Source organism: Zalophus californianus, chromosome 11, assembly GCF_009762305.2.
Source record: "Zalophus californianus isolate mZalCal1 chromosome 11, mZalCal1.pri.v2, whole genome shotgun sequence".
Classification (NCBI taxonomy): Eukaryota; Metazoa; Chordata; class Mammalia; order Carnivora; family Otariidae; genus Zalophus; species Zalophus californianus.
In genome coordinates this window covers 27,756,950-27,771,160 of record NC_045605.1, presented here as the reverse complement: position 1 = coordinate 27,771,160, position 14,211 = coordinate 27,756,950, and the positions used below count along the sequence as shown (strand labels likewise).

The 14,211-nt window shown below is 45.0% G+C and overlaps 1 protein-coding gene across 9 annotated transcripts in view; it reads right to left on the bottom strand.

Moving 5' to 3' along the window:
- Positions 1–8,476: 8,476 nt before the first annotated feature.
- Positions 8,477–14,211, bottom strand: part of NTM (neurotrimin) — a 948,438-nt gene continuing 942,703 nt past the window's right edge. For all 9 annotated transcript variants that reach the window (XM_027580143.2, XM_027580137.2, XM_027580141.2 and 6 more), the window contains one exon: positions 8,477–9,273. In XM_027580143.2, the coding sequence (XP_027435944.1) occupies positions 9,173–9,273 (101 nt within the window). In that variant the 3' untranslated portion in view covers positions 8,477–9,172. The remainder of the gene's footprint in view (positions 9,274–14,211) is intronic.

The following is a 14,211-nucleotide window of genomic DNA, read 5'->3' as shown; positions in this document are numbered from 1 at the left end:
CTCCCACAAAGACAATTCTGCCTGTGGTTGGATACCAAATTGTTGTAGAAAGGGGGGATATGACAAGAACATCTTATTAGCCATATTGTTAATGTCACTACTCAAGGAACTTTTGAAGTAATGGAACCTGGGAGTTCTTTGGTAATTGTTCTTTTCATGTGGCTTATCTGGACTAGTCACTGGATGGCTAAAGCTGGATAAATATTCCTGAGTCAAACTAGATTTCCACCTCAAGTTAACCAAGTGGCTAGGATCTATTGATGTAGTTTGTAGTGTAGAACTTTCTTAGAGGTCTACTAAGCCCCTGGCAATGATCTGGGCTGATGTGTAGTTCAGGGTACTATATATCTAACTCAAGGTAATGTGCATTCCTAGGTATAGCCCTAGTTCAGTGTACTACATATCTAACTCAAAGTAATGTGTATTCCTAGGTAGAGCCCAACAAGATCACATTTCTTCCATCAAAGTCACAATTACTCTCAGAATGACCTGTGTAAACAGGGGTACTGGAACAACCCTATGGAACTGTTTTGTTTTTTTTTTTTCCAAATTCTTAGATCTCCAGTTTCTTAGGTTATTAGTACAAAGAGGTAGGCTGTACCAGAGGAAGGGAATGGGGAAGAGAAAAGGAGATAAAGGGAAATGTATAGAAAAAAAATGCTACTAAAGAAGACATAGGTGAGCTAAGATAGTGGGCTATTTAATCAGAGAGACGTTCTCATTGATAGTTCAGGGATGTGTCTTAACACTGCTATGTTTGTTAATGAAAACGACCTTTGCTCCTACTCACAAATTCTAATTTGATGCCCAGTGTTCCAGAGCTCAGATATCCTATGCCATGGACTCTACCTGACTGATTATTCTTTTATATTTTTGAAGACAAGGAGTGATGAGACATTAATATAGATGCTCTTAGTGTGCCAGTGTTTAGAAGAATGATTCTACATGTGGCTGGGGGAAAAGACAGGTATTAATGCAAAAATTATCAGGAGGCCAAGGTGTCTGACGTATTTATAAAGCAGCAGTGTTGAGGTACGTGAGAGAATGGGAACAAAAACGTTGTAATGAATTTGCTGCCCTTGGGCTGCTGTGATCGAGGGCGATTACTTCTGACTGGTGAATTACACCGTGGAATATTGATTTCCTTTGCAGAACTAGGGCCGGGCAAATGGTTTGCCTGACCGTTTTACACACGTGCTGTGCTACTGTTGGCTCAATCAAATGCCTCCTAGATGAAGAAAGCCTTTCACTCTTGGAAGGAGGCATCCTATACCCAGAACATGAGGAAGAGAATGCTAGTGAGAAGGATAAATTATCCATTATTCTAGATCATGGAGTGTCTGATGAATTTGTTTTTGTTAAGGAAAATGTCCTGTCCACCTTAGGCCTAACAGACATGGGGAGAAAACAGTGGTGATTTAATTTCCTTGGCTTTCTCTGGACTGTGAGCTATTTGGCTGACAGGAAGAGTCAGGATTACTAGCTAGTACAAACTGCTAGCTAGTACAAGTTTGGTGTTATCTAAACTGGTATCATTGTCAGAGTAAGGAACATACTCCAAGAAGTCAGTCAACAGAGAGTTTGTAGGCAAAGAGCTTGAGCAATTACATCATTATGGGTTTGATTCCTAAATGATGAGCTCTAATCCATATGGGACTTCTTGGGTGATTCCAGAAGTGGCTTCTTTCTGTTTATTTGATTAAAAGTCAAAGCGTATAGGACACAAGCCTTATCAAATATATTTGAGAAATGTAAGCATCCTATAAGAGAAATCCAGAATGCAACATCACAGTAGGGTCCTTTAATATGGGTTAGACTAGCCCACAAACCATCTATAACCATCTAGAGCATTTTATAAGCATTTTTGGAGCATGTGTACTTGTTTAGATTTCTTGTCTTAAGAATGTGACTGTATTTTTTTCTTCAGATTTTCAAAGGATAGCCTAACAACCAAAGCTTTGAGAAGGATAGACTTTTTAATCCTTATTTCTATGCCAGAGAAAGGGGCCCTTCCTAGCCAGGTGTGAATAGCAATACCTCTTACCTATCTCCACAAGACCAATTCAAATGTGGACTTCTCTCGTTTTGGGAAATAGATGTGAACTATGGAAGAATGGAGAAGGAAAGTCCATAGTGTTTCAGACCTTAGGAGGCCTTTTGAGAGCAGCTTGTCCAATGTTCATTTTAGCAATTAGGAAATTGGGGCCCTGGAAGGTTCGATGACCTGTTACAGATCCCACCACAAAACCTAGCCTATGTTGGGCTAGAACACATCCTTGGCTGCCTGTTTCATATTCTCTCTACTCTAGCTATACTCGGTCCTCAAAAAATGAGGGGAAGTTGGTAGGCAATAGCATGTGCTACCTTTAAAGTGTGAAATTTGATTGTATTTTGCCAAAAACATGTCTAGGAATGGTGCTCACAGGTGAGGAAGGAGGCAGGGCCTCACCTCTACCCTCTAAGAACTTCTTTTTGGCACCACAGGGCACATTTGCTGTGTGTAAATATATACCCCCTCCCACATACAGACTTAGGAATAAGTTGTGTATTTTGAATTTCTTGTCTATTTTATCATTTTATTTTCATTTTTCTTGCTTGTTAAACTCTAAGATGGACACTTAGAGAACAGAATTTTGTGTTTACCAGACAGCAGCTATTACTGTACCTCTTCGTTCCTGTCTGTCTTCCTTTCCAAGTGGCCAAGTGCAATGAGAATAATTGTGGATGGGGATGAAAAGAATGATATGGCACTGGCTTGAATTGGTGACATGATAAAGCATTTATTTTCTTTTTCCTTCTCTTTCTAACCCCTCCTTCCAAAGGAAGAGAAGGACTCCCTCACCCACGTGTGTGCTCTATGGCTTGTGCTCTTCTTCCCTTTGCAGTTCACAAAGTGCAGGAGATATGGCTTGATGGCTCCACCGGATCCTTCCATCAACTTTGCAAATGAACCTTCAGAAGAAACCGAAGCTTAAGAGAGTGGCCAGGAACAAACATTTGGAAAAAAGGGGTGAGGGATCATGCAGTTTCCAAGGCCAAACTCAGTCTAATCTTGGCCCACTGCCTCTTATATCTTCATGCTCTTTACAGAGGAGTTACAAATGAAGCACAGAGTCTAGGGGCAGGATGAAAAGTGAGGGGCACTCAGTAAACTTAGAATTGAACCAACAATACACAGATATGTCAAATGAGACCTGCACAAGCATTTCTGGACTCTTGAGCAGAGCACTTATCAGGGAATGTGATATAATTATTAAAACTATTATCTGGAGACCTCTCTGTTCATTACTCTCTCCTATTATTTTAAAGATGAATCTTGGGAATAACAGGTGCCATCTATTTTGAAGGATTACATAATTTAATAATTACAATAAATACTTCCCCACACACATGTGCACTGCATGCACATACAAGCACGTGCATGCACGCACACACGCGCAAGCACACACACAGAGACACACATTCTTAGTGAGAACTCTGAGTTTTTTGTTTAGCTCCGATATCTTTTACTTTTCTAAACTTTAAGATGTATGGCAGTTTATTCTCTTGTTTTACTTGTGTCGTATAGAGAGCAAAACTGAACAGTAGCTTGGGGCTAACATCATTTCCTGTTCCAGAAAACCCACTGTCTTTTATCAGACAACACTCCTTTCCAGGTGCTGTGGTGTCCATCCCTCAAATTCTCCTTAAGGAGTCACTTCACATGTCTGTAGAAATGGCAGCTTTGATCATGCATGTCCCCTTCTTGTAAGCCATCCTGGGAACAAGGACAATGCATTGGCTCTATTATTCACCCCAATTCACACCTTCCATTGTCATTTATCAAAAACGCAACTTTCCAAAGTTTTACTTGCAGAAATCTTATTAAGTCTGAAATTACATGATTGAATTTTGAAGATTGAAAATGATTAGTAATCCCCCATCATCACACCTTATATAAAAGATAAAGAGAACTCAACTAGCTAGTAATAGAATCTGGACTAGTTCTTAGTTCTACTCATCAGGAGTTCAGTTCTGTATCCAAAATACTATACTGATACTTAGAAATTCCAAAATCAGAATCACTGGAAACCAGGTAAATGCTATGGCCATAGCCAACTTATATTTCTAGGAAGTTTTAATCAAATAGATATTCTGACAGAGGTACAATTCATTTTCAAATAATGTTAACAATCCCTGAAGTATAGAAATAAATTCATGTACCTTAACAATATGTCAGAAGCAATGTCTAAGTTACATGGAAGCTTGGATGGTGGTAAGATCAACATTCAGAAAAGGAAAGCCAAACTAAGCCTCCTTCATAAAAAATAATGCACCAATATGCTTCAGACATAAATTATAAGAAGCGATCACATATTGAGCTCAGGAATTGAACAGTCTGCTACAGAAAGCTATGTTGTTCTAGTCACATAATGTGGATAAGATGGAGAGATATGAAGTTGTGAGGGACAGGGAAATTAGAATGAAGATGCAGAGACTCAGAAATCTCAGTTACTAACAAATCATGGGGATTTTCATTTACCTTTATTGCCTTGGAGAAAGATAGAGTTGGACACTCATGGAAATAGCATCTGAATTAAAAGCAGAGAGAGGTAAGGACTGATGCTTTAGAATGATCTGATTGAGCAGTTTAGGATGATAAAGGAGACATTAACTCTACAATGAAATCCCAGTGAGCAAGTTGTGAACCAAACTAGGTCTGAGATTTAGTTTACCTTTGTTTTTTGTTGTTGTTGTTGTTGTTTGTTTTGTTTTTTCTTAATGCTGGAAAGAGGTATTATTTAGTGCCTCTCTCAGATACACTAATCTCAGTTCTTTTAAGTTGCTTATCTGATGAAGAGTAGAAGAGTAAATGGCTGGCATGTGCATATACACTTGGCCATAGAAGCACAAGGGTGTGTAGGCTTATCACGAGCAGGGACCATCTACTCTGCTATATCTCTCCTTTGCACAGATTTTTGTTCTGTCCTGAGAAGTACCTCAAATTTGTACCATTGTAAGTATAAAAAAATGTAGATGTTTTGCTGATCCCAGATTTTACATTTTTTAAAAAATCAAATGCACACATTAAAGGGACGTTTCTGTGATTGATTGGTGTGACTGCCCTCCCTTCTAAACTGAGATATGTAATAAAGATAAGTCAGTTTAGTGAAATGTGCTAAATCTCACTCCGATTTTAGTGTTAATTTGTTTGTTAACTTATCTCCAGCTTGAAGAACAATAACTGTCATTCATCATCACCATCATTATCACCATCCACAGCAACAAAAACAAATATTTGTGGACCATCAACTGTGATTATAGTTCCAGATTTGGAAGTTCCACTCATCAGAAGACTGTCCTTGGACAAGTACTCATAATGCTTCAGGTGAGACATCTGAACCCACTAGGTAGAAGAATTATGGGGAAAAACTTAAGTAAAATTTGTGAGCCATTGCCCATCTGTGTGGCTAGAAAGGAACAGATAATTCTGTTGAAACAAGATGATTGGGGTTCTTTAGGAGTTTGCTTAGAGTGGTTAGGGCTAGAACATCCCCCACCGCCCCACCCCCTAAACACAGGAGAGACTGTTATGGAATAAAACCTGCCAGACTTAAATCATGGCTCCCTCAAAGGATATCTAAAGTTGGGGGGGGTGTTCTGGATGAATCCTAAAGTATGCCAGTCTTGAGTCTCAAGGAGTCCAGTACACCTGAAATCCAGGTCAGCCTAGGAATAGTCTTCCATCTGTACCTGTACCAAGAAAGATAACTTCAGACACTATTCAGGATGTTTTTCTTTAATTAACAAGAACTCTCTGGCCAAACTCCTTTTCCTGAAGAGACAGACCCGGAGAATTGTCCCTATAAGCTCCTAATCAAAGCCATGTCTTCCTGGACTGAACTGTACATCTGGTTAAAGGCCCTTTCTTGTGAGCACATGGTTGCTCCCTTTAAAGACTGAAATTTGGCAGATTGGGACTCATGTGGCACACAGAGCCGAAGACGAGAGGAACTCCCTCTTGCTGCGGGATAGGAGGTTCTCCTGTCTGCTGAACCCATCAGCCACGCCAAAGCTGCTTCTACAAGGCAGTGCTCTTGAATAATCAATGTTCTAAAGAACCACAAGACCACAAGGGCTATTGAACTCTACAAATAGGTAAATTTAAGCCTTTCTCATCAATGCCACTTTATAGACTTAGCTGTGACTGGCCAGCGCCTCCTGGGAGGATGGTGAAGGAGTGATCTAAAGCATGCTCAGTAAGTATGAAAGAGAAAGCTCTGATTCAAATGGAGGCCATGTGTCCCCATGCTCCCATGTCCCAAAAACTCTAGGAAGTGTCTCTTTGCAGATGTCTTGGTACATTTTACTCAGAGGTGTCTGGGCTCAAGTTTAGCATACGGGAGTTACCCGTGTCCACTTTAATCCTATGAACACTATGACCTGCTCACAAATCCCCCCACCAGTGCCTACAGTAGTTTCAGGCAAGGGAGAACTGGTAAATCTCACCCATCCACTTTCTGTCAAAGGACACCTAAATCCCATGCCTGAACAGTTCTGGGATATACGGGAGGGGTAAATCCAAAGCAGCCAAATTTCTGTGAGGTTTGGCCAGACTGCTCCAGATCACGCTGCTGGGAAGAAGGTTAGGGTAGCTGGAAACTGGTGGTGAGGGTGGAATGTCAAAAGGGCACAGAGAGACCTGAAGTCAACAATCTTTTCTCAGTTTTGCTAGTAACAGCCAGAACCGAAACTGCTCCTCCCTAAACATTGCCCATTCCTCTTGGCTGGAACTGAGCCCCGAGAACACAGAGACGGTAATTCCTGAGAGTTTCGGCTATGACCTCATTTCTGCCTCTCAGTGAATCTACAGCTACTAACTTAATTCCCAGAATCAATCAGAAGAGACTAGAATTATTTAAATGCTATTTGGTATTAAAATCTATTTTTTCTCTTACTTGTGACTAAAGGCAAGGTTTGGGGGGTAGGCATGGTGGGAAGAGAGTCCCTAAAACACTGGTTGGTAGAATTTGGAATTATTTAATACTAACCCAAAGTGTTTTGAGCTTTTTTTTTTTCCCTGTCTTTTCTTTTCATGATAGCTGCACTAGGCTGCCTCCCAGAAATAATTACACATAAAAGCCTTTCCCTAACTGGGCTTGACATTTTGCCCAGGTTGCAAAGTGGGGTGTTTGGACACAACCGGGATGCTGCAAACCTCAGCCAGCACCTTCTTGAAGGCATTGGAGATGCAGTCCTCATGAGAGCCACGCCTCCTTTGCTTCTGTTAGGAGAATGAAGGTGGTTTCCTGGGCCCATCTGTCATCAGAGCACATCCACAGAAGGACCCCACTCCACCCCAACAAGGGAGCTAAAGAGCAGTAGCTTGAGTCAGATGCGCATCCGCCTCCATATTCTTCACACCTGAGCCAGGCAGGCTCTCTTGCCCCTCACCCCCAACCCCCGCTTGAGAATGAGGTACCACACCAGGTGAAGAGGGACATGGAACACTTTTTAATGTCAAGTCAGAGACAACCCCTCCCTCCCCTAGCCCCCAATCCCACTTTCCCTCATCACATCCAGGACCCCTCCCCGAGGCCTCTCCCATTCCCAGACTTCAGGGGAGGAAAAAAAGGTTATCTAAAAACTGCATTTTCTTCTCTTTCATACACACACACACAAAGGTGGGAAATTAAATAAAATGAACCGAGAGGATTCAATTCTCCAGTAGTCACGAAGGCATCAGAGATTCCCATAATGGTCTAAAGCAAGTGGTTACTAACTGTTTAGTTGGTTCGGTTGCTTGCTGTTTGCTCACACCACGAGGCATGATGGAGAAGCCAGGCCTCCTGTCAGGGCCTTCGCCTCCGAGAGCCACACCTGGAAAACATGCTGCGCCTGGTATTAGTGTTTTGTTCTGTTTCTCTTTCCACTTTTTATAAATGTCTCTGACGTGTAAATAACCCAAGGAAATAAAAAGGCAGGAGCTGATTACACAATTACCAGTAAACTCTATCATCTTTTAGAAGATCAACACACAGCTAACCCCATATACAGCATGCAGTAATGTCTGAGAAAGGACCCTGCTGAGAAATAAAATGGCTAGAACTCTAACAAAAAAAATATATGTATATATATACTGTATAATATATGTCATCAAAAGAAGCATAGCCAACAAACTCAAGATACAGTGCGGATCACCCTTCCATTTCTAAACAGCAGGTAGAAGCATAGAATTGTCTGCATTAAATGCCAGGATACGGAGAAATCTGTAGCGCTGGTGGAGATGTTGGTTAAATTGTATGTGTTTTTTGGTGGATCTGACATATCCTCACCAGGTGGTTAATGCCCGGTGTGTGGTCCACCAGTTGTAAACCTAGTTAAGAAGTACACTATTTTTAATGTTTAACAAACATACTTCTCCTCACCCCTTTCATTTGTGTATTTTTTAGTCTTGTCTTGTTTTTGCACTAAATTCTAGACTCATATCAGAAAATATAATTAATAAAATTAATAATGAACCAGAATCCCTTATTATCCATGATGTCCATGTAGTGAAACGAAAACCAAAAAAAGAAAAAGTTTAACAGTATCTTTTGTGACTGTTGATTGTGGGATTATTGTAGCTGTCAGGCTGTCTTGTTTAGTGTCCGTTTTCTTTCTTTCTTTATTTTTCTTTAATTTTGCGTTTTGTAGCACACACAACAGTGGCACAGTCTCTGAAAGGGGCCACGGTGGCACAACTGGGCCTGCACGACTCGCTCTGTGTTCGTCTCTATTGAATTTGGGATGGCCGACTCCAGAATTTTCCTCGCTGGGGGCATGTTAGTGGGCGGAGTGGCTGCGCCTGGCCCACCCTGGTCACAAACAGGTCACAATGCAGCTGCGGGTGGGTCCAAAGCCGGGCGCGCGTTCTTTCCGTTTGGGCAAAGAAAGAAAACTCAGCTGTGCCTACGGATCCGCAAGGCCTGCAAGGCGGTTTTCAATTTCCCTTTTAAACGTGTTTTCCCAAAGTATTCTTTGTTCCCCTCCCTCGAATTTGTGTCCCATTAGGCTCTGTGTCCCGGAATTTCATTTGATTCTAGCTCATAAGAAACGGGGGTGCTCTTGTTGCTGTGGGAGATGCCGTTGCTGTGGGGCAGGTGGTTGCCGTGGCGGCAGCTTCTCCCCAGTGAGGCAAGTGGCACTCACATCAAAACATGAGGAGTAGGTGCAAGACCAGAAGAAGTAGCAGCCAGATGCAGCCTGCCCTCCTCGACGTCCCGTTGTTCACTTCGCTGACTGCGCCGGGGCCTGTGGAGAGAACATACTTGTCATGGGCCGCCTGGTCTAAGAAGGACCATCTGTCACCCGATCACCCTCTAACTGGGACATTCCATGTTCCTGCTCCATACGTGGCGGGGTGGGGGGGTGGCACACTAGAAATAACCTTGTATAGCTTGGATCCCGTGGATGCACACTATATAATGGGGGAGATTTCCTTTGCACGGAGAGAACACAAGGCTCAGGTTCAAGTGTGCTGGTGGCCACGACTCCTTTGCTGTGTTGTAACGTGTTAAGGCCATGGCTCAGGGTCAAGTTCAAGAAGAAGGTGGCAGAATTAATTCATATTCTATAAAGACCTTCGAGGAAGTGAGACCCTTGTAGTGTCTGCATCATCATCTGACCACTTCTGAGCAGTGCCTGCCTTGAACATGCACATAACCCTCCAGCAGCTCGCTCTGTTGTGCAGGGAAGGACCTGCTGGACACAGCAATCTGTCTCCCCGCTGTTGCTGTGTCGGACTCGGCGTCTGTTCTGTCAATCACTGTATCTCGGGCCGGTCACTGGGCTTCCACCTGCAGCACTTGGCCTCTTCCCCATCTGGACGAGGTCACAGCAGCCCTAGCTCAAGTATCCCATCCCCGAAAGGCCAGAACCAGCCCGCTGGACGTCGAGGTGGATCAAGTAAGGCAATAGGTGGCCTTTTACTGTGTACCTGCAAGTGAGGGAAGGCTTATGCGGACACTAGGATGCAGAGCCTGCCGCCGTGTACATCTGCAGGTGGGAGGCACACCCCAACCTGGCAGACAGATACTCTTGGGAGACAGGACCAAATGCAGGAGGCAAGGAAACCATGAGGTGCGTGGAATTTCCCAGCAGTTTCCTTATTGTTTGAAACATAAGTGTTCTGGCCAAGAATGCCTGTAACAAATGGAGCCATGATTCATGAACAGTACACACACGTTTGGAGGCCCAGATGGGTTAGGTACCTAATGTAGCAGGGCACCTTGTCAGACTGGACTTGCTCTGGAAGGCTGTGTTGCCCTGAATTTAACAGAGGTATTTAAAGCTGGTATCCCCTCTAAGCCCATGTCCACACTGGGGTCAAGAAACAAAGCCAGGACATGCTTGTCTGACTTGGATGCTAAACATCAGAGACATTTCTGGCTAAGGCAGATCAGCATCAAACCAGGCTTTCTCGATTCCATACGGGATGATTGCATCATGTCCTAGAACCCCTGGCCTGGGAGCGTTGCCCATCTAACTTTAATTCCTAGACCTTTGGGACAAATCTCTGATTCTAGGGCAGTGGCTAAAGAGGTGGTCATGAGTTTGAAATGGACCGGGTCTTCCAATCTCATGTGTCTGTGCTGTCTGGTTCACAGTAATCCCAAGGCCAGGGAGTGCAAGTTCTCATGATAAGAAGCCCAAAACACATGTATTCTGCTCTCCACCCAGCTGGGAAGTAAACCGCTGGGCAACACACACACACAAAAAAGACATCTGCCATGGAATGCCCTCCTTCTCTCAGTCCTCATTGGGATATAGGGGACAAAGGAGCACTCCCCTTTTACGCTCCGAAGCCTTACATTTTAACTTCAGAGATGCTTATCATTTACCATTGATCACTAATTGGCTCTGTCTTGTAACATCTAACTAGTATGTTTCTATGTAAACCACCAACAGGACTCCTTTTTTCATATTCAATCTCTGGGTTATCCTTAGAGCATTCTTTGGAACCCTAGGAGAGAAGCCACTCACCATGCCTTCTAGGCTGAGGTGGTCTGTTCTCTCCCTGGAGGAAGCCCTGCTGCTCTGGGCCACTCCAAGATCCTTGACGTGAAGACCTTTGCCCGCAACTGAGGCTGACTCTAAGCCACAAAGGTTGTTTCTGAGGTCAAAGGGCCAGCAGGTCTTTGTGGAGCGGGGTTCCATGCTTAAGTGGGACAGGGCTGGTGTCTGCACTCCATCTTCCCATGCGCAAGGCACTGGGATTCCAAGGGTGTTCTGCCTGCCTGGCACAGAGTGCTCCTGGCCAGACACGCATCTGTTGGTGCCTGGCTCTCTTTCTCCTGCCTGTTTTTTGCTCTCTTGAACGCCTGCACACACAGCTTTGCAGCCCACTCCCCCACTCCCTCCAGCACATTCCCCCCTCACTTCCAGCCCTGGCCATGGCTCGGAGGATGCCCTGTGGTAAAGGAGAAGAGAATAAATGCCAGTTATCTGCATTTCGTGGCTCTGGGCTTCCCACCTGCATTCCCTCCTCTTGGGGCTGCCCAGCTCGTGGGAGTCGCCAGGGAGGAAAATGGAGAATGCCACAAGCCAGGCAGACAGCCCAGCAGGGACCCGGCTTCATTACCATGTAAGAAAAGTCTAGCCATGTTTTCAGGCAGGGCCTCTGCCGTGCCACATGGGAGGCGGCTGTGGGTCGGCAAACAACCCCCAAGGTACCTCACAATGGCTGGAAGCCTCTGCAGGTGCGCGCTCTGAGCATCCTGTCTTTGGCTTCACTGCTAAGCCCCTCAGAGTTCCTTTGTGGCTCTGCTGCCTGCTGGGAAGCACCACAGAGAGCCTGCAGAGAGGGGTCCTGACCTGCTGTGTCGGAAAACTCTTCCCACAGAAGAAAGGCAAAGGCCACCAAGTGTGCCGGAGCCTCCTCTTGCCTGCATTGTGACCCTGGCCAAGCTCACAGAGCCTCTCTGCTGCTCTCCTGTCCTAGGCCCACAGGGGACTGTCACTCACTGCATGGGACCATGTCCAGCCTGCTTTGCCCCCCCGCCCCATACTCTCTCCCCTCACCCTAACCCATCCTTCTCTTGGGCACGTCCAGGAAACCTCACCTGGACAAAACTGATCACAAGGAGGAGGAAACAGGGGTTGACCCCAGAGAAACATCGAGACAAGGGTACTACTCCAGCTGTCCTCTCAAAGAGGACAGCTGCATCAGCTCTCCTTTCCATTGCCATACAAGTTCACGGACTGGGCCTTGCCCCCTGCGGCCTTGACCCCTTGAAGCTATTCTTTATGCTAATTCCATAGCCGTGTTGCTATGAGTCCATGTTCATCATGATACTAACCTATGTGATTCCTACAGCCTTTACAAAACTTCCCAACTCCTTGGTAGAACCAACCTTCCCTACATTTCATCATCTGCTTGCCATCTGTCTCCTCAGCCACTGTTCCTGCCCCACGTTCTTTGGTTTCTCCCTGCCTCCCAAGCACACGGGTGCCAGATACATGTGTGCTCACACAACGGTGCGTGTGTGTGAGCTATATTTCCTTTCCTTCCTATCCTCATACCCTCTGCCCCTCTGCCTGAAATGCTCTTCACCCAAATCACTCCCACTCCTTCCCAGATTCCATTCTGGTCCCCAGTTATCTCCTCCAGGCAGGCTTCCTTGACTTGGCTGCTATTTTGCTCCCATAGTACCGTATGCATCCAGCTTTTAAAATACGTACCATCTGTGTTATATTTCTCTTTATTTATCTGACATAATAAATTTTCTCTTCTGTGTTATAAGCTCCTTAAGGGCAGGATCTGTGTCTAACTGGGCCCATGGCAGGTATTTAACAAATGTTTGTTGAAAGAATGAAGGAACCAGAATGTTTTGATGCATACTAATGTGTTCATGTTTACTTTGTCTCTGTGTTTTCCTTTCTCTTAAGATTCTACTGAGAGAAAAAAGCAAAAGACCAACTGAACCAAAACAAAACACTCTTTCCCTACCTTCTTCTTTATCTCAGTTTTCTCTTCCAAACACCCTTCCCCTCTTTTTCTATTTCCAATAAAAGTCACAGAAAGTAATTACAGTTGAGGGAAAGTATACATAGAAGTAAAACCGTATCGATTAGGATTTCGGGAAGAGTTCTTGCAGTTGGAACGGTGTCCCAGCCCCCTCAAAGACACTCAGGTACGAGATGAGGATTATTCTCTTCAGCTCTCATATGTGGAGACTTAGCCTCAGAAGGCTTAATTGACTTCCCCAAGCTCCCTTGACTTCTGTCTCCAAATACAATTTTCTTTCCACAAACTTGGGGCCGCCACTGTGTGTAACTCACACATCTTCCAAGAATGAGGAGAGGAGAGGAAGTGAGGCCACAGGGCCTGTGCCACTTGGGCACTGGGACAGGTGGGTCCTACACAGGCTACCCCCAGTCGCCAGCATATGAAAGAATGTCATGAGATGAAGACCTTTTGTCCAGGCAGGTGTGGATCCCAGCATCCTGGGGCAGGACCCTCTCAGAGCCTGCTCTGGCCAGAGCAGCAGCTCAGCCCATCTGCCCATCCTGGTGACATGGGCCACACAGATGAGGGCTGTTGATCATGCAGCCACACCTTCACTCTGCCTTGGGTGCCTTTCTTCCCTTTACCTCATTAGAGAGCTGTGGAGGCCTAAAGAGACTAATTACCAGGACAGTTAGTGTCCCAGAGAACTGTGGTGAGTGTCAATTTATCCATCAGAAACATCTAGTGGGAATGAAAGCCTCAAATAAGACGCGTTTTATTCAGAGCCAAGTGACTCACCCAAGAACCTCCCCCTTCCTTCCATTTTCCCCTCCCTCCCATCACTTCCCTTCCAGCTCCAAGTTAGAGAAAGAGGAAGAGAGAAAGAGAGAACAGGGTAAGCAAAGACAGCATGCAAGGCCAAGGTCTAAGAAGACTGTCGCATTAGAGCATCTGCATGTGAGGAGAGGCCGGCCTGTATGGAGCAGCCAAGACATGGAGCTACTCTGGGCCCTGGCAGGTGGCTCATTAGTGCCGCTAGCAAACAGCAGTTAGACGTCCATGGGCGGAAGCTACCCAGGGGGAATGGCAGGTCCTTGGAGACAGGTTAATCAAGATTGGCACAGAGATGGCTCAAGGTCAGGGAAGGATCCCACTGGGCTGCTTCCTGAGGTTAGCTCAGAAGAGAAGGCATCTGGGAAGAAAGTGAAGAGTTTGGGATACCCATCCCCACCCAGGAAGAG